Below are 19,012 nucleotides of genomic sequence, written 5' to 3'. Positions count from 1 at the left end.
GCTGGGGGATCCATGTGCCCTTAGCTCCTTTGCAGCCCCCGTGTCAGATAAAACCTGGAAAAGAAGTGAAGATCAGAGCTCATCCCCACCACGGCCAGCACAGAGCCTTTATTGGTGAGACATGGAATAGAATACAGAGTCAATCCTGGCTCTTGAGCCGCAAAGGGAGAGGCAGTCTCCATGGTGCTGCAGCCTCTCCTGGGCAGTAACCTGCAGGAACAAGGTCCGGGGATCTGGGTTGGTGCTGCGACCTGGCACTGCCATGGTGGAGCCAGACAGGCTGGGGAAGGAGCCCCTCTGGAGCTGGTAGGGCACCTGGATCAACATTGGGAAGATGGAGCTTCAGAAGGGGTCTGCGGGGTGTGGAAAGGACCAGGATAACCTTCTGGGGTGGTGGATTGTCCCTCCCATGGCTCTTCACAGCCTCGGGCTTCGTGCTTCTCTTGAAGCAGGACAGGTGGCCTGTGCTGCTCAGCCCTGTGGATCTCACAGGGGTTTGGGGCTGCCCTGACTGAACATGGGGTGTTGGTGGAGCTACCCTGAAGGGGTTGGGGAGCCTGGCTGGGGCAGCTGGCTCTCTTCATCCCTAGTGTGGATATGTCAAGTACTGGTGCCTCTCCTCTGATCTGCATTATTGGGCTGTGGTGCTAGGTAAATTCCTGCCCAAACTCTGGTTCCTGCTTCAAAGTCTGACCACAGTTTGGAGACAGTCCAGGCTGCGCTGTGCAGCTGCAGAGAATACTTGGGGTGGCTCATCGGAAGAGTAAAGCATCACGGGGCTGTGCACACCCTCCTCCTCTCCTCGGGTTTCCACCGTTTCCTCAAGAAAGCTGAAGTCCTGTCCAGAGATGGGCTGTGACCATGCCTCTACTTGAAATTGCCGTAGGTTTCAAACGAGTTCAAGTAACTGAGGGCTAGTTCATAGCAGAGTCTGTACTGCTCCTGCGGATAAAAGGATGCAGGTGAGTATGTGGAGCCCAAGTGCCTGTCACAGAAGGCCAGCCTGGTTGCCAACAGCCCCCCGAACAAGCCAGGCAGAGGTACAGCCCCCTCTCCTCTGCCCCAAGTGAGGAATCACAAATGTAGGCTTGGTGAATGTAGGATGAAGACAGGGCTGTAGCTAGCTGATCCTAGGGGAGCCAGCACCACCAGGTGGCTGCTGCTCACTCCCATCCAGGGTGTGTACACCGTGACAGCCTTGAGGACATCAATGGTCCACGTAGACCACGATGTTCCTGGAGCTGGTGGTGAGGTGGGTGCAGGACAGGCGCCCAGGCACAGACCAGTTCTTGCTCTGGTGTTGCCATCCCCATCCGAGTTTGGTCAGCACCTACCACGTCTTTAATCAGCTGCCTGCGTTGCCTCTTCAGCATCCTCACAGCCTGGGATACATCCACCAGCCCCTCGCTTTGGATCTGCTCGCACAGGAAACTGGCAGCACAGAAGATCCCGCTCCGGCTGGCACCGTCCCTGCAGGGAAGAGCAAGGGAAGGCACTTACCCTACATTTCCTGGTGTCCCACCAGCCAGATGAACTCATGCCCACCCTTCACCCGAGCTGAGACAGGAGTTGGGAGCTGTTTTGAAGGATACAGCCTGGACTCTGTGCCATGGGCTGCTCCTCCAAAAGACAGTGCTCACCAGCAAGTGACGAGGATGTGTCCGTCCTGGCTCTGCCGCTGGTGCGTCTCCACCTTCCCCAGCAGGCTGATGATGGTGGCAGGGTGCGGGGGAAGATGCTGCTTCACGGGCCAGTCCTCCAGTTGCCAGAACCGGACTTCCACCGCAGCCTTCTTGGGCTAGGAGGGAAGAAAGACAGTGGGTCGGGCAGAGAAGAAGCCCACTGGCTTCGTGGAGGAGAGGCAGGACAGTGTGGGCCTGGCTCAGCTTGCACAAAGAGTTTACCTGCTGCCTGTTGGTGAGGGCGAGTGTCCAGACTGTGAAACCAGCTCCAGGCTCCTCTGACAGCAGCTGGACATGGAACCGGCCATAGATGGCTTCACCCTGGGTGGGCCAGACCTCCACGTACGTCTTGGGGGAGACAGATGCATGGTCACACAATGCCGCGACCCCCACACGGAGTTCAGCAGCTCATGTGGGTGCATTTGGGGCAGCCCCCTGCCTACACGTGGGTGCTCTGCCTGCTTTGTGCTTGGGACAAATCTGTGAGGCTGCAGCCAGAAAAATAACACCAAAAACCAAAGGGCTGTCCCTGTTACTCCTTTCTGTGCCTGTGGGGACGCCCCACCACTGTTGTACCAGTTATTCCACAGGGCTGGGGCCGTTCTCAGGGCATAGCCACGTGGAGCCCAGAGGCTTGCAGCTCATCCCCATGGCAAGCAGGACCCCGGCAAGGAGACCTGCATGGGGGGGCGAAGGCAGAAAGCAGGCTGCAGGGAGAGGGGAGGGCAGCTGACCTTGTCCAGCTCCTGGAGCTGGTTCAGCACAACCACCGCCGTGCAGGTGTAATCCCAGACCAGAGCCCAGAAATCCACCAGCGTGCTGGAGAAGGGCAGCTGGGTGATGATCAGCCTGTCCTCCTTGGTGTACGTCTGAAAAACACACCATTTGGGGGGTGTGTGTGAATTTAGAGGTCACACAATCCGCAGATAGAGCAGTGCCTGCAATAACCACACTGGGCAGCCTCCACGATGCTGAAGGCTGGGCTGGGAGGCTCTGAAGACCCAGGGGCAGAGCCCGAGGAGATGCAGAGCACCCAGCAGGCGAAAGGCAGTGGCTGAGCTGAGTGTGCTGGCAGGGCTTAGGCTGATCATGAGGGCCATCTCCTGGCAGCAGGGCTCCAGGCACTGCGAGGTGGGGCTGGCTCACACCTCGAGGTGGGGTGGCATGGACCAGCCCTGCCTCAGGCAGTGGTACCCGTGGAGCCTCTGCTTGCTCCCAGCAGCTCCAAGCCCTGCTGAAGCTGGAGCCTTACGTTGGCAAACACCGCGTTGATGTAGCCCGGCGAGCCGTCAGCATTCAGCGAGGACATCAGGATGGGCCGGCAGGAATCCGCTGCGGAGGCAAGGGGCAGAGAGAGAAGGGGTGAGCCATCTGCCTGCACAGAGGGGGATCTGGGTGGGGAAAGTCCTGAAGCAGCAGTAAATCCACCCTCCCGACTCAGTAGGTCATGGTGATGGTTGGACTTGATGACCTTGAAGGTCTTTTCCAGCCTAGATGATTCGATGGTACTAAGTATCACCAACCAAAAAGTGATGCTTGGTGCAGAACGCTCCATCCCCTGGTGGTAGCATGGTGCTGGGGAGGGAAGCAGCATCGCCCCCCTTGCTGCTCTCGGGAGCTGGGTTTTGGAGGAAGGGGCTGCCCAGCCCTGCAGTACCTGGCAGGATCCCTGGTTTGCGGTTCTTGGGCTGGTTGCTGGGTTTCTCTGCTTCTCTGCACGGCAGGAGCTGGAACAACTCGGAGAAGTTCTGCACTGCCTGTAAGGGATGGTTCAGCTTAGTGAGTCCTGCCTCTCAGCTCCCTTTCCATCTCCAGCCACCCCAGAGACGTGCTACCAACATCTCCAGCCCACAGCTGGGTGAGGGCTGTGGCAGGAGGCCCCAGACCCAGCGCACCAGGCCCTGGTGGTACCTTGAACTCCTTCTCAAGGACGTTGCTCTGGCTCTGGGTCTCAGCCCCTTGGAGGCAGCGGATGTGGCTGGCGACGCTCTCCACCGGGACCCCAGTGCTGCCGCAGAGCAGGCCTTCGAGCAGCACCTCGTACAGGAAGGCATACTGCTCCTGCGTGGGGACACGGGTCAGTGCACTGTCTGGAGCAGCTCCACGGACAGTGCAGGGATCCCAGACCACCAGCACTCAGACTGCTCTGCACTGACATCGACCTGCATCTGGAATGTGCCAGCTCCAGCCTTCACCTCCCTGCTGGACACCTCTCAGTGTAGGCAGCCCTGCTCTAAGGAGCAGCCAGAAAATGCAAAAATCCAGTCAGGAGCATCTTCCTCTGGTTTAATGCTCTCTCAGATTAGACTTGTTCTCAAAGGAAGCCCAGAAAACCGATGGACTTGTCCTCCTGATGTAGGAAGACTGGTATGTAGCTGGATTTAAGTAGCTGGATGGTCCTGCCCGACCTACAGTTTCCTCCACAGGGTCACAGCACTGAACAGATCGTGAGGACATAGTCCCTTGCCCAGGACACTGCAGCCCAGAAGATGCCAGGCAAATATCCCGAAAGCCTGAAGGACACATCCTAAAAGCCACACACGCATGCTTGTTGCCTATAAGACTGCCCTTCCATGCCAGACTACTGGTGCATGTGGATGCTGCTGCTGCTGCCACTTCAGAGGGTCTCAGAGGAATGTGGCTCCTGCCTAAGTTTGGACACTGTGTTGAATACAAGAACCCACAGCGTCCATCACCTGGCAGCTCCAGTGCCTGTGGCTGAACCACACAGAGTGTGTCCACTGTAGCTCGGTTTACCACATCCCTGGGAAGGGTGTGAAGCAGATCTGCAGCCTGGCAGCGTGCAGGAAGCAGGTGACTCTCCTCACCTTGGTCTGCACCATGCTGACCCGCTGCTCCCGCAGCTTCTGCACGCAGCGAAACACATCCACCTTCCCCTCAGCCTTTGCCATCTTCAGGAGGAAATCCATGGCGATGAAGGTACCCGTCCGCCCGATCCCGGCACTGAGGACACAGAAAAAGAGAGGTTGGTGCTGCCCTGGCCAGCTTTGCTGCAGCACCCGAGCATTCCCATCCCGGTACCTGCAGTGCACCAGCACAGGGCCAGCAGGGGCTTGTGACTCCCTGTTGTTCACTCTCTCCACCAGGTACAGGAGCTGGGCAGGGTTTCTGGGCACCCCGTGGTCTGGCCAATGCTGGTAGTGAAGTTGTTCCACTGCTCGTGGGAGAGGACAGCCTGCCTGAAGAGAGGGAGACACGGCTGGGAGCAGGAATCAGGCTGGTGTGAGATATGTTCATCTGGTTCGTGTCAGTATGGAACAGTGCTAGGGCCGTGTGGTATGATGAATGTGACCTTCTGTCTTACATACCCTTGTATAACCACAAGTCTAAGAAAAACAGAGTGGTTAATGTATATAATTCTTGTATCTTGCAAAGGAACGTTTTAGCAATTCGTGTCAATAGAGAGATTGAAGGGTTTCTTATTTTTTTATTTATTTTTTATTTTTTATAAATTTGTAGTTTTTTCCTTGAAGTCTCTGATATCTGGGGGGTTTCAGAATAACTGCTAACTATTATGACTATTGCATGGGACACTATGCAAGTCTCTGATATCTGGCTAGGAGATTAAGGAGACAGGGAGAGCTGAAGAACAACTAAAAGACAAAGCTTGCAGGGCATGCTGCACAAGTCTCTGACATACAGCCAAGTAGGACAAAGGAGAAGGACAAGAGGGAGGAAGACTATGAGCCTTCAGCACGAGACCCCCAGAGACCCCAAGAGGGACCACCGGAGACTGTTATGCATGCTCCAGTAGGAGGGTTTGGATTCTGGAAACTAATTATAATAACCCTGTGTTTTTTAGAAGTGGTAATGAATATGTATCAGCCTAGGAGCATAAAAATCAGCTGCTTGATGTAACTGGTGTGTGTCTTGGTGGAGCAGCCAGCGCTGTTTGCTTACCTCTATTCCTTTAATAAATTGTAAACTTTGATTATAGTCCTATTTTGAAGACTGAGCCATTTATTACACTGGGAAGTTGTGTAAAGCAATGGCATGACAACAAACAGAGACAAAGCACAGCAGGGATGCACCAGCACCCAGCCTCCCCCCAGCACCCCACCGCAGTGACTGCTTCACCAGAGCTCATCAGACAGCAAAGGGCATGATGAGGACTTTGAGCAAATTCACCAAGCCACAAGATTTGCTTTATTCTCTGCTTCCCCCTGCTGAGAGCAGTGAACTCAGAGGAGTAAATGCAGTGTGTGTCCCAGAGAGAAAAAAAAAATTACAATGTGGAGTCTTTCCATAGTCATTGAAAAGCCCCTGCTTCCCCAGATCAGACACTTCCTAAGGCTGATACTGCATGATATGAATATAGTCACATTTATATCAGCCCATCCTCATTTTTTTTTTCCTGAGCATCACATTCACTTGGCCAGAGCTAATAGACCCCCATTGGGTGCTCTTGGAGCTTTAGCTTTCAGCTGGACTTTGTTCTAGGCAAGACAAGAACATGCCCAGCTGCAACGCCCCCATTTTGTGTCTGTTTTCCCCTCCTTGCACCTTCTTTTGTTCCTGTTTATTATCTGAGGTACAACTTCAGCAGAAATACCCATCTTGAGAAGTGCTCTCATGTAAGCTATCTTAAACCATAATCTCTCTGTTCAGGTTTAGGAGCTGCAAGGCACCATGGTGCTTCTATGAGGACTGTCTGCAGGCTGCTCCGGATGAGAGGCACCTGTCTCATCATCCCAAAAAGCCTGGGGCTGGTGCCCTGGGACAGAGTCCAGTGATAGCAAAGCTGACCAGCTACTGCTGGAGACCAGGCAGGGCTGACCACCAGCAGCACCCTGCATCTCCACCACAGCCACATGCCAGTCTTACCTTTTGCAGGCAGAAGATGCGTGTGATAAGGCCCGTGGTGGTCCTAGTGTTGTTGAGTGTCACGGTGAAGTCCCCGTAGACTTGCTCCTGCTCTGGCCAGTACTGCTCACACTTGGTCTGTCAACAGCAGCGAGACTGCTGAGCACCTGGAAGCTCACTTGGGGAGCGTTACAAGCCAGCTCTTGGTGTGGAGCTGCTCCCTGCCCTCATCAAGGGCTGCACTGAGAGCAAAGCAAAGCAGGCAAGGAAACCTGGGCAGTGGGGAGACCTGAGCTGAGCAGAGTGGGAGATGGTTCCTGTACCTTGTTCTGCTCCACTAAGCCTGTCAGCATCACAATGACCGAGACCTTCTCCTGCCAGACCATCTGCCAGAAATCCACCACCGTTCCAGGCAAGGGGCCTAGAGGAGGAAGAGGAGAGCCTGGTGTCAGAGCCCAGGCCGTGGAGATGCTCCCAGGCTCCTGGGCTAGGAGTAGCCTCATGTTTCCCTCTGCCCAGGAGTTACACTGCACAGCCTGGAGGGCATTTCAGCAGCTTTGCAAGGAGCCTGAGATGCCCTCACTGCATGGAGCAGACCGACCCACTGCAGCTCTGTTCCATTGGAAGGAGCCTGATGCTGAGCACAGCACTGTCAGGCATTTGCAGGGCTGTCCCTGCTCACCAGCCTCCAAAGGAGAACGAACCAGGGGACCTCATCCTTAGCTTGGTGTGGTGGTTTTACTCAGGTGGGCAGCCGAGCTCCACCACAACTGCTCTCTCACTCCCCCTCTCCTCAAAGACAGGGGGAGTGAGAGGGTTGCCCACTCGAGCAGAACCACGACACTTGGGCAGTGCAGGAGCTGGCTCACAGCCTCCTCCTGTGGCCAGACTAAGACCACCTATGCCCTGCAAAAGCTGTGACCACCATGGACAACAGAAGCACAGGAGATACAGGGCCCTGGATGGAGCCTTTAGCAGCTCCTGGGCTGCTGTCCCAGCTCCCCACACACCAAGGGGCTCAGAGCAGAGACTGGAATCTCCTGGGCAGTTCATCCCTGTGCCAGCTCTGGGCAGTTTCCAGGGCTGGAAGCACTCACCTTGAGCTGCAATGAAGAAGCGCGGACTCCGGTAGCTCTGTGAGAGAGAGTTTCAAGCAGCTCCAATCACCCAGGTTAAACATTTAACAAGAAATACAAGAAACACAAGGCCCATCCCCACAGGTACCAGAGCACCCAGCACAATATGTCCCACAGCACCAATCCTGGACAGCACGGAGAGGCAGGGGCTGCCTCTGCATCCCTGTGCCCTTCCTACTGTGAGCCCTTTTTATTAGGGATGAGGATGGTGCACAAACCCACCAGAGTGCTGCAGGCAGCTCAGAGGGGACCAGGGAGAGCAACATCCCAAGATCTGCCAGCATGTGAGGACAGCAAGTGCCAGTCCCTGGGGCCACCTGTGTACGCATATCTCCTACCCTGCCCAGGGCAGCGACTCCTCGCTACCTACATCCACGTAGCTGGCGTTGATGTAGTCGCTCCCCGCGTCTGCAGAGGGCTGCAGCACCACACGGCAGTGGTCATCTGGAAGAGAAGGGAGGTGGGAGTCAGTGGGCTGTCGGTCTGGGGCAGCAGTGAAATGACTGTTTCAGGAAGGAGGTATAATTCAGGAAAACCCAGGGCTGCCTGCTCCCTTCTCAGCAGCCTTCCAGGCCTCAGGACATATTCAGAAGGAAAGAACAAATAATGAAACAAAAGGTGATGTGGCACAGGCAACATGCTTTTGGAGGGGCACCTATACCTGCCCAGCACCCAGCCATCTCCAAATGCCCGTGCCAGCCCCCAGAGAGCCCTGCTTACAGGGAATGATGAACTTGTAGCGGTTCTTGCCCTGGTTACACGGCTCCTTCCCAGCATCGCAGGGATGCAGCAACGTCGAGGTCAGTTGCTGCAGAGGAGGAAGATGAGCTCTGGATTAGCCTAAATTCTGGGACTGGCTGAGGCTGCCTGCATCGCATGCCCCACAGGGGGCTGGGACTGCATGGGCAGTGCATCTGGACAGGAAAGCAAAGCTAAACCAGACCTGGTACTCTGCCATCCGCCCGGCACCGTGACTGCTGGCTGATTCATCCTCTGTCTGCTCGGCCTCTAATTCTGCCCTCTTAAGCCTCTTCAGAGCCTCCAGCAGTTCCTCCACTGGGATCTGTGTGTTCAGCTTGTTCACACCTACGGGGACCACCAGGGGAGGAGGTGACCTGACAGCAGGGAGCGGGACCCCATCAAAGCCCAGATTGTCCCTCCCCATCCCGCTCCCCCTCTTTGGGGATGTGTTCCTTTCCCCATACCACCCAATTCTGACCTCCCTTGGTCCCATAAGGACCTTACAGTGCCTGGAAGCACCCAGCCTGCACTTTTAACAGGCAGCCTGTGCAGACAGGGCCTCTGCTCATACTGCACCTCCTCGACATTTTCTCAGGGGGATAGTGCTGTTGCTTTCAGACACTTTGGAACCGTTGTGCTTTCGCCTGTAAAACAGCAAGAGAGGCCCTTGGACACTCAGGAGATGGAGAGAAGATTTATATCAGGGTCCACCCTGGGTAGCCCAAGGACCTTGGTAACCCATGGCAGCACAGAGAGCAGAAGAGCAGCACATACTAACCTGAAGAGCAGGAAGAGCAGCAGAATCCCCAGTGCCAGAATTACCATTGTCACCACGAGTGCCATCAGCACAGGCTTCCTCTTCAGCAGAGGTGCCAGCTCCTGTCCTGCAAACAACACAGTTCAGGATCAGGCTCCTGCAGAGCCCGAATCCATCAACGGGAGACTCCACAGGGGGGTGGGGAGAAAAGCAGCTTCCATCATTATCCATCAGAGGGTCTGTGCTGGAGCGAAGTTAGGCTTGTGCAGGAATGGGTGCTTGCATGGTGTGAAGCCCTTCAGCGTGGGCTGTGTCTCTATGACTGTCCCCAGGCATGGCCAGAGCCAGGTGAGTAGTTTGAGTTTTGGGGGTCACACTTGCACTAGGGCAGCATGAGGACTAAGATGCAAAGCGAGATGATGGCATGGAAGCTGTGCAGGGTCCAACTGTACCGCAAGTGCCCAAGTGGCATCAAGATCCAGGGAACATCCAAGAGGATGAGGGTAGCATCTGGCTATAGCATCACCCCAGAGTAAGGGAAAAGAGAGGTGTCCTGTGCCCCCACAAGGAGCTCCTGCACTCGCCAGCCCCTGACCACAGCAAGGCACCAGGCTGGGAAAAGGGAGGACATGGCAGAGAGGCTCGGGCACAGGGTGAGGGGCGAGCCAGCCCCTCCGCAGAGGAGCCCACTTACCCACAGAGAAGCTGTAGCACACGCAGGCGAACGTCTCCTCCTGTTGGGAGAAGCGGGGGCAGAGTTCAGAGCAGAGGGCTGCCACCCAGGGCCACCACGTCCCCAGGAGCCGCGGCACCCAGGGAGCTGCAGCCTCCCGCCACGGGTACCTGCTGGGAGCGCCGCTCGAGGCGCAGCAGGGCGGTGTAGTCCCAGCCCGGGCGCAGGGGAGCGTTGTGGAAGCCGTGCCCGCGGGTCCCGTCGCCCAGCACGAAGTCCGTGGGGGCGCTGAGGTTGAGCACGGCGGCCACGTAGGCGTCGGGCGGGCGGCTGGCGTTGAAGGGCTGCGGCTCCCCCGAGCAGGCGCCTTCCAGCACCGTGCTGTTGTGCGTCGCAGCCACGAGGAGCTGGTGCTCGCTGCAAGGCAGGGCTGTGAGACGGGGCCAGGGACGAGGAGCTGCAAGGAGGCAGCTGCAGGTGTCAGCGCTGCTCGGGGCTGTGCAGAGCAGAGCAGCAGGGGCTGCACTCACCTGGCCGCCCCGGGGACCCAGGGGATGGGGCGGAGGCGAAGCACGGCCGTGCCCTGGGAGGGGGAGATGTCGCGCACGAGGCGGGAGCTGGCATCAGGAGGGGCTGCGGTGTCTGTGCAGGAAGACCCGGGGACGAGCGTCAGCAGGAGGCTCGGCGAGGCAGGGCAGGGCTGGGGGCAGCGCACGCACACCCTTACCCGAGCCGTTGCTCTGAAAGTCCCCCAGCAGCGCTGCCCCGGCCCCGGCAGCCGTCAGGCCCCGCACGGCCACCGTGTATCTGGTGCCAGGGCCGTGCGCAGGCAGCGGGTGCTCCGTGTCGGAGCTGCTCAGCCTCAGCCGCTCGACCTGGAGGAAGCCGCCGTCCTGCGGGCCCCAGGCGGTGACGTTCAGCTGGGGACAGGACACGGAGCTGGAGGGGAACGTGCCCAGCGCACAGCCGGCCACAGCCCAGCAGCGCTGCGCTGCTCCCCACGCCTGCAGCTGGGAAGCTCCCGGAGAGACGCCACGGGAGCCTTGGCCCCACGCGTGGACCTCAGCGCAGAGCGGAGGAGGGGAGGGGGGAATCTGGGGCCAGCACTCGAAGCAAGAGCAATCTGCTGCACCACAGACACCCCTGCAGCAGCAGCAGCTGCAGATGGAGCTGCTCAGAGCACTCTTCTGCTCTCCAGGCTGGTTGGATTTCCAAGGCATCCTCGGTGAGGCTGCATCACATCTAATCCCCACGGGGGGACTCCTACAGGTTGGGTGCTGCACTGGCCCCCTTACTCCTGCACCCAGCACTGCACACCACAGCCTTTCCTGTGCCACAAACCAGAACTAAGGCCCCTGAGGCACAGGAAAGACCGTGAGACTGCGCCACAAAACACGTCACAAGGTGCTGCACACAGAGCCCCAGCATCTGCCAAACCACAGGCTGTGCAGAGCTGGGGAGGAAACCCCCTGGCACCCACAGCCCCTGCAGGCAGCAGGAGTGTATTGGGTTTATGTGGAAAGGTTTGGTTGTGGCGGGCTGCAGGGGTGGCCTCTGTGAGAAGAATGCAGAAGCTGCCGCATGTCAGATAAGAGCCAGTTTCAGCTGGCTGCACAAGGACCCGCTGCTGCCCAGAGCTGAGCAGGAGTGATGTTGTTTGTGCCCCTATGAGAGTAGAGAAAGGGGAAAACAAGCTGCACCTCACAGCAGCTGGGAGAGAGGAGTGAGAAGCAGCCCCGCAGCCCCCAGGTGAGTGCAGCAGGAGGGCAGGAGGTGCTCCGGACATGCAGCAGCAGTTCCCCTGTGGCCCGTGGAGAGGCCCCTGCTGGAGCAGGCTGTCCCCCTGCAGCCCATGGGTCCCACATGGAGCAGATCTCCACGCTGCAGCCCCCCCATGGGTGGAGGAGCCCCCGGTGGAGCAGGTGGATGTGGCCTGGAGGAGGCTGCGGCCCATGGAGAGCCCCCGCAGGAGCAGGCCCTGAGCCGGAGCTGCAGCCCGTGGAGAGGAGCCCACGCAGGAGCAGGGGGTCTGGGCGGAGCTGCCGCCCACCCGTGGGGGACCCGTGCTGGAGCAGTTTGCTCCTGGGGGATGGACCCCGTGGGAGCAGTTCTTGAAGAGCTGCTGCCTGTGGGCAGCCCCCGTGGGCTCATTTTGGGAAGGACGGCATCCCATGGAAAGGACCCCGCATGGAGCAGGGGCAGAGAGGGACCGTGAGGGAGCAGTGGAGACAAAGCGTCAGGGACTGAACACAGCCCCCATTGCCCGTTCCCTTGTGTTGCTCAGGGAGGGGACACAGAAGAGGGTGAAAATGGGGGGGAGGTGTTTTTAGTTTGTTTTTAGATTCTCACTGCTCTAGCATATTAGTAATAGGTAATAAATTATATTAATCTCCCTATGCTGAATCTCTTTGCCCTTGACAATAACTGATGAGTGATCTCCCTGTTCTTATCTTGACCCTTGAGCCCCTTTCCCTGTGAGGAGGGGGAGTGAGTGATCACTTGTGGTGCAGCTCAGCTGTAAAGCTTGGTAAAGCCAGCACGGGGAGGAACATTGAGAGGGAGGCAGAAATGCTCAAACGTATCACAGCAGCTAGAAAATCAGCCAGGGGGGTGGATCTCAAGGTCCTCAAGGGTTTCCCATGGTCTGCCCGCCCGCCTGTGCCCAGCACCCAGCCCAAAGAACCTGGTGAGGCGCAGGGCCCACAGGCAGCCCCTGCTCCCCTGGTACCTGGTACCCGAGGATCTCCCCTTTGCAGGAGGGCAGCGCCTGCCATCGCAGCGTCCCCGTGCTGGCATCCAGCCACAGCCGCTCCAGCTTCTCGGGCACTGGAAGCACAGCGAGATGGGGTCACACATGGGGACACCCACCTGGAGCAGAGCCTGCAACTGGGTGCCCGCAGCTCCTGGTGCCAGTGGGGACAGGGTGCTCATGATCAGCTGCTGGGTGAAGAAGGCATTTATCTGCCTCTCCCACATGTGAAACAGCCCAGGAATGTCCCTCCTCTCTTGTACTCCCCTGTGGACACCCACCTGTTTCTTTTGTCCTGATCACCCATGTGAACACGATGGTGCTGGGGGGCACTGCGATGGTGACGCTGTAGTCAGTGAAGGGCTGCAGGTGGTCACAGGTAAATGTTCCGTTCTGGCCATGCAGCATCTCCTGTCCCGTGACCTCCTCAGCCTCGCAGGGAGGGGAGGAAGGCCCTGCCAGCCTGCACGTGGCCTGCATGCGCTGGCAGGCATCGGGCAGACTGCAGGTCCAGTTCAGTTTGATGCTGGTGGTGGAAGCCTCCAAGGTCTCAGGCACAAAGACCTCTGTGAAGGAAGCATTGAAGAGGGTCACTGCCTTGCCTTCCCTTCCCCTGGCACCCTTGCAAGGTGCTGCGGTCACAGCCCTGCTCCCACCCAGCAGCAGGGAGAGGAAGCCGGAGGTGACACTGCCCACGGCAGGTCTCCAACTCTGCAGCCACCAGTCCCTGCTCTGGTGCCAGACGGAGCCTTGGGTCCCACGAGGGCTTTTGGCACGTTTCTGGCAGAGACAAAAGCAGGTGAGTGGCAGTGGGGCTGGGGCTGCCCAGGGGTGGGTGAGGCTGGGCCACCATTTGCTTGGGCACTGGTCGCAGGCATCAAAGCCAGGGAGAGCGAGGGATGCGCTCAGGCATGGGGAGCATGGCCCAGGACATGGTGGGGATGTGGGAAACGCAGAGATGCATGGAGGGTAGGACTGGATGACAGGGCTGCAGAGAAGGTAATTCCTGCCACCCCACGTACCAAGGCACACTACAGGTTCCTCAACGTGAATCCAGACACTTGTGCTCTTCCTCCCCATCCAGGTAGTTCTGTCTGCAAATCCCGAATGTTCTGCTGTCTGCATTTCCCCTGCACATTTGATGTGGGTGAAGGATGGCTTGAAGCCCTCAGGGCAGCTCAGCGCCACTACTTCGTTCTCCTTGTACACCTCCTGGTCTGGTGCCAGATGGAGCCTTGGGTCCCACAAGGGCCTTTGGCATGTTTCTGTCCGAGGCAAAAGCAGTTTTAGTTGGGGTGTGGGTGATGAGGTGGGGCAGGGTACCGCCAGCTATCAGCAACCACCAGCAGTCCCTCCAGCCACCAACGGGAGATGGAAGGAGAGCCGTCCATGTGCCATAACGTGCCCCCCAGCATGCCTTGCTGGGAGGGAGGGGGCTCCCCTTGTCACTTGCCCACAAAATCCCTTCTCCACCCCATTTCCATGCTCGCTCTTTGCCCCCCACCACATCCCACGGCTGGCAGCTTCCCAGGACAATCCCACCTGCAGCAGGAGACCCCCTGCAGCCGCTCTCTGGAGCTGACCCCAAGCCCAGCTCAGGCTGCCCTTCACCTCGCCCTGCCCTGGCACCAGAGGAGCCGCAGGGCCACGGGGCTCCAGGCGAGGCACCTCCTGTCACCCCACTTACTGATGCACGTTGTGGGGCTCTGAATGGGGACCCATTTCCCAGACTTGTTTTTCTTTGTCCAGGTGCCCTTGTGCTCCCCTGTAGCCACAGCCTGAGGTCTCCACGCGCATTTAGCCTGCTGGAAGGGGAGCAGGGAACCCTCCGGGCAGCTCAGCCTCACTTCTTCGCCCTCCTCATAGACGTCCCGCTCTGGTGCCAGACGAATGTCAGTGTCCCACTGGGGCCTCGAGCATTTTACTGTCAAAGGCAAATTTGTGTGAGAGTGGGGCCAGGAGGCTTGGGAACCAAGGCCATGAGGAAACCCGAGGGGTGCTGAGCCCAGGACAGCAGCGTCACAGGGACCAGTGGGGAAGGAGGGTGCTCTGAGGGGGGAGCTCCTCAGCAGCCGGCAGGGCACCGCAGCGCCAAGCAGGGGCAGGGCCAGGCAGAGCCGTGGCTGGCTCGGGAGTGTGAGGGCAGAGAGGGGACGGGGAGAGCTGCCCCGCGTACCCACGCACGCTACGGGCTCCTCAATGCGGGTCCAGGCGCCTGTGCCTCTCCTCCCCCACCAGCTGACCCCATAGACAGGTTTTCCTGAAGTCACTCGTTGAAATTCCCTCACACATTTGGCGCTGATGAAGGAAGGCTTGACAACTCCAGGGCAAGACAGCCTCAGTTCCTCATTCGGTGTGTAGTTGTCTTTCCTTGGGACGAGCACGACCCTTCTGTCCCATTGGGGTTTCTGGCACTTTCCTGCAGGGGAGAAAGCGTGGCAGTCCTCCTTGGGGACGGGGTGCTCGGGCAGGAGGGGGCCGAGGCTGGACCACGACTGCCTGCGGGGTCGGCCATCGGCACAGCCCCTGGGTGTGGGACAGGAGCCCCGCGGGGCTGTGAGGTGCTCAGAGCAGCAGGGCTGAGGGCAGGATCTGGCCACAGCTCAGGCAGACGGGCCGCAGAGGCAGGGCAGAGGCAAGGCCGGGCCCCGCTGGGGGCTCCTGTCCCGGCCCAGCTCGGGGGCTGCTCCTGGCCGCGGCCATCCCAGAGCCGAGCCCGAGGCATCCCACGGGCACGGTGAGACGCCAGGGGCCCTGCTGATGGAGAGGAGCCCGCGGCAGGGGAGAGCTGCTGCCCCCGAGTTACCTGTGCAGGCCTGGTACATTTCAGTGCTATGCCACCTTCCCTGCTTGTCCTTCACCTCCCAGGTATGTCCCCAGAAGATCCATACAACACATCTGATCACAGCGAGAGGAGGATCATCCTCAGTGAAGCAGCTCAGTGTCAGCTCCTCCCCGTTATCGTAAAATGTCTTCTCTGGGACAAAGCGGAGGCTTGAGTCCCACTCAGGCTTCGGGCATGCTGCACAGAGAAGAAGGAGAGCGTGTCAGTGGGATGGGAAGAGCCAAAGGTGGGCAGCGCATTCTGCTGCTGCGGCCGCTGATGGACCTCTCCAGGGGTTTGTGGCTCGTTGCAGGGCACATCCCGGCAGAGGCAGGGGTAACGCTGCACAGCACGTGGGGCTGGCCCCTTCCTCCAGGCTGGAGCTCCGGGAGGGCTCCGAGAGAGCAGGGAAAGGAGCACTGGGCTTCCAGCCCTGTAGGGATTCACAGCATGCCCGAGCAGGGAGGCACTCAGAGCACAGCAGGGCCGCCCACAGGCCCCAGACACAATGAAGGGTCCAGGTGAAGCTTCAGCGAGGCCAACACGGTGCAGGAGGGCAGCTGGCAGGCTTTGAGCAGCAGGAGGTGAGGTTCGTGTTTCGGGAAGCTGTGCTGTGGAGCGGGAAGTGGCAGCACGGGGCAGCATGCAGCTCACAGCCGGGGTGTGCGGCCCCACGGGGCTCCTCCACGGCCTCCCTTGGGCTTTCGCTGCCCCAGGATTATCCCTGAGCCTCTTCTGGCAGTTCAATTCCACTAACACAAACTGTTTGTTTGAACAGAGCCTCGTTTTACCTAGCGCTGGGCATTGCTGCTATGGCTCCTGGCCGTCTGCTAGTGAATCACGGCCAAACAGAGCCAGCCCTGCAGGAAAACATCCCCTGCAAGCTTCTTGGCCTCCCTGCTGGACGCAATGGGATTGTAGGGAAATGAGGCTTTGGTAGGGGCGTTGAGGAAAGCTCTGAGAGAGCCGTGCAGAAAGACGGCCGGGGGACAATAGGACAAAGGGACAATGCCGCCTGCTCAGCGCAGGGAGCAGCGCTGCGCCACACGCCCCGACCACATCCTCTGCCGGCAGCGTTGGCACCGCGCACGCAGCGCTGCCTCCTCCCCAGTGCTGGGACGCAGATTTGTCATCTGGCTTCCTCAGCGCGCCCCCAGAACCCTGCCCGCCACCCCCACTCCTTCGCTCCCAGCCGCATCGCCTTGCCTGCAGCTCTTCAGGTAGCGGTGCTCAGAGCTGGGGCATGCGTGAGGCTGGCCCAGAGGATTTGGCACGCTGAGCGGAGACAGCCCCATGCTGCCCATGCCACGGTCCCCGCGGCTTGAGGGGACTTTTAGGCATTCAGACAGGCACAGCAGTGTGCCGCAGCTCTTCCACTGTCCCCTGGCCTTTGCCCCTCTCCCTGATTGTACCCCGCACGTGCCTGCAGGGCTGCCCATGCCTCTGGGTGTGGCCAAGAAGCATTCATGTTTCGATTCCTCTTTTTCACAAACACCAAGGTGCAAACTCAGCAATACCGTCTCCGCTGCAGGCAACCCCGGATTTCTCCTAGGACGGTCGGGTGACCGAGACGTGCAGAGCACACACAGGGCTTGCCAGCCACCGTGTGCCTGCTGCATCCCACAGCTGGGTCCTGGCCTTACGTCTGCCCTTGTGCATCGAGCAAACAAGCTGGAGAGCCACGGCTGCACGCACCGGCCCTGCAGGACAGCTTGGGTGGAGGATTTGGGAAAGGGGCAGGGGGATGTCTTCTGCTGCGGGCTTTGCCCTTGGTTTTCCAGTGATGGCGTGCTGTGCTCACACTCCCTGTCCCTCCAGGGGCACAGCTCCCCTGGCCTATGCCATGCAGCGCAGACCCTGCTGTCCCCCACCTGGCCTGAGCTCAAATCAGCACCTGAAAAAAAACAGTCCCATTTTGGGGCCCTGGTGACAGCCAGGATCCTCGACTTGCGGGCTCCTCCAGCCTGTGCCAGCCCAGGGACATACATGTACATACAACAGGTCCCTACAACGTGAGCACGTGCAAACTGAACATTTGTTGCCACCCAGCTGCAGCAAGGTGAGTTTAGAGACAGCCTCCAGGTCAGTTGGATGCAGAACAAGGCAGGGCGATGGTCCCCAGAGCTGGGCTCAGGCCCCGGGCCGTGCTGCCCTGGATGGGTTCACCATCTCCTGGAAGCTCAGTTAGCAGCTGGCCCTCCAGGCACGCAATTAACCGGCTCTGCTGCGATTAAAATGTCAGTCCCACTTCCCAGTTCTGCTGACGGATGCTGGAAATAGCAAAACAACCTCGACCTGCTCTTAGAAAGCAAGCCTTGCTGCGAGGTACCCCCGTGGGCTTCGCTCTCCACCCTCTCACCCCGTCCTGGGCTGCAGCCCCTGCTGCTGTACAGGGGGAGCTGGGGGCTGCCTGGTGCTGGGGGGCTCACCCCACCACAACCCGACCGATGTCCTCATGTCCCTGGCACGGACATCGCCTCCAGCCTCTGACAGAGCTGCTGCGTGCTGCTGGCAGCGAAGGGACACGGCAGACACGCAGCAAGGGAGCAGCAACACTTTCCTCTTGCGGGGAGAAGAGCGCCCACCTCTTACCCGTCTGTTGGTGATTTTCTTTGTAACCGGTCTCATCCTTTTCCATCTTTTCTGCTGCCAGCAGAGGCGTGAGGGCCAGGAGAAGGCTCCAGCGCAGGGCCATGCTGCCTTCTCCCCCCTGGCAGGACCGAGGGCTCGTCCCGCCGGCTGCTGCTCAGCGCGCCCGCCCGACTGCGAGATGTGCAAGCAGCGAAAGGAAGCAGGCAGGCAGAGCGGCTGCATGCGGTGCGAGAGGCTTCCTCATTGGAGAGGGAACCTCTGCCGCTGTCAGCACTGCTTTCGTTCCTCGGAGCACCGGGGCAGCTTCACACCCCTTTCACAGCCCCGCAGCTCTCTGAGTGCTGGCCGGAGAGGCCGTTTTGGGGGCTCTTTGGTGGGAGCAGCCACGCGACACGACGCCTGAGCTGCCCCCTCGGGATGGGCAGCAGCGGTCCCAGAAGGACGTGTGAGCAGCCTGGCTCTCCAGGACTTCTGCGGGAAGATGGAGCTTCCACGCTCAGTAGAGTCACGCAGAGACTACGTCAGCACAACTCTCCCTCAATTAATATCTGAAAACCTAGAAAGAATTGTGGAAAAAGGCCGCCAAAAGGGCATTGACGGTCTTTGTGAGCTGGTGGCGCACGCTTGGGCAGGAAAGCCGAGGTGCTGAATGGGTGCTGGAGCACAGGCTGAGCGCAGATGCTGGGTGACACGCTGGTGACAGCCACGGAGACCCGCAGTGTGGCTGCCATGGCAGTGATCCCAGGCCTGAGAGCCTGTCTGGTGGTAGGAGCCTTGAGGTGTTTTGTTTTCTCTAATGGAGTCTTCGGAGTCTTTCAGTGTAGAGGCTCAAAAAACATTTATAGAGCTGCAGAAGCAAAAAGCAAATCACATCAGTAGGAATGAAGTTCCCCTTTTGGGGGAATCTTTGGAAAATAACTAGGAAAATTCCATATGTCAGAAAAAATCCCCTAAAAAAAAACCACATCCCCCAGGCCTCCCTTGCGCTGCTCCCGGTGCTAACAGCCTGGCCTCTCCAAGAGCCCTGCATTACC

The 19,012-nt window shown here is 58.9% G+C and overlaps 1 protein-coding gene across 2 annotated transcripts; it reads right to left on the bottom strand.

Moving 5' to 3' along the window:
* Positions 1-79: 79 nt before the first annotated feature.
* On the bottom strand, positions 80-18,806 carry LOC309890186 (receptor-type tyrosine-protein phosphatase kappa-like). Of its 2 annotated transcripts, none has more exons than XM_082783834.1 (29): positions 17,972-18,806; positions 15,369-15,584; positions 14,739-14,981; positions 14,250-14,486; positions 13,585-13,827; positions 12,844-13,128; positions 12,542-12,639; positions 10,541-10,733; positions 10,344-10,455; positions 9,984-10,230; positions 9,835-9,874; positions 9,162-9,267; positions 8,960-9,027; positions 8,586-8,728; positions 8,363-8,450; positions 8,013-8,086; positions 7,604-7,640; positions 6,830-6,927; positions 6,528-6,644; positions 4,725-4,882; positions 4,511-4,646; positions 3,594-3,743; positions 3,340-3,439; positions 2,935-3,014; positions 2,417-2,551; positions 1,905-2,030; positions 1,641-1,798; positions 1,335-1,470; positions 80-942 (listed from the first exon to the last, which is right to left on the bottom strand). In XM_082783834.1, exons 1-29 carry the CDS (start codon positions 18,198-18,200, stop codon positions 868-870), a joined length of 4,128 nt encoding a protein of 1,375 aa, XP_082639960.1. In that variant the 5' UTR covers positions 18,201-18,806; the 3' UTR covers positions 80-867. The 2 variants fall into 2 exon arrangements, with proteins under 2 accessions (XP_082639960.1, XP_082639961.1); XM_082783835.1 differs by having other exon boundaries at positions 17,979-18,209.
* Positions 18,807-19,012: the final 206 nt, after the last annotated feature.

Source organism: Aythya marila (genome assembly GCF_965140915.1).
Source record: "Aythya marila genome assembly, chromosome: Z".
In the NCBI taxonomy this organism is placed as follows: Eukaryota; Metazoa; Chordata; class Aves; order Anseriformes; family Anatidae; genus Aythya; species Aythya marila.
This window is presented reverse-complemented; position numbering and strand designations above follow the sequence as displayed.

Excerpts from the sequence above, each read along its gene's own strand:
- LOC309890186 (XM_082783834.1), bottom strand. The coding sequence starts at position 18,200 with ATGCAGCCGCTCTGCCTGCCTGCTTCCTTTCGCTGCTTGCACATCTCG. Across the intron at positions 9,268-9,834 it reads GTGCTACAGCTTCTCTGTGG|GACAGGAGCTGGCACCTCTG; the intron begins GTAAGTGGGCTC and ends TGTTGTTTGCAG. Across the intron at positions 3,744-4,510 it reads TCAGCATGGTGCAGACCAAG|GAGCAGTATGCCTTCCTGTA; the intron begins GTGAGGAGAGTC and ends GTCCCCACGCAG.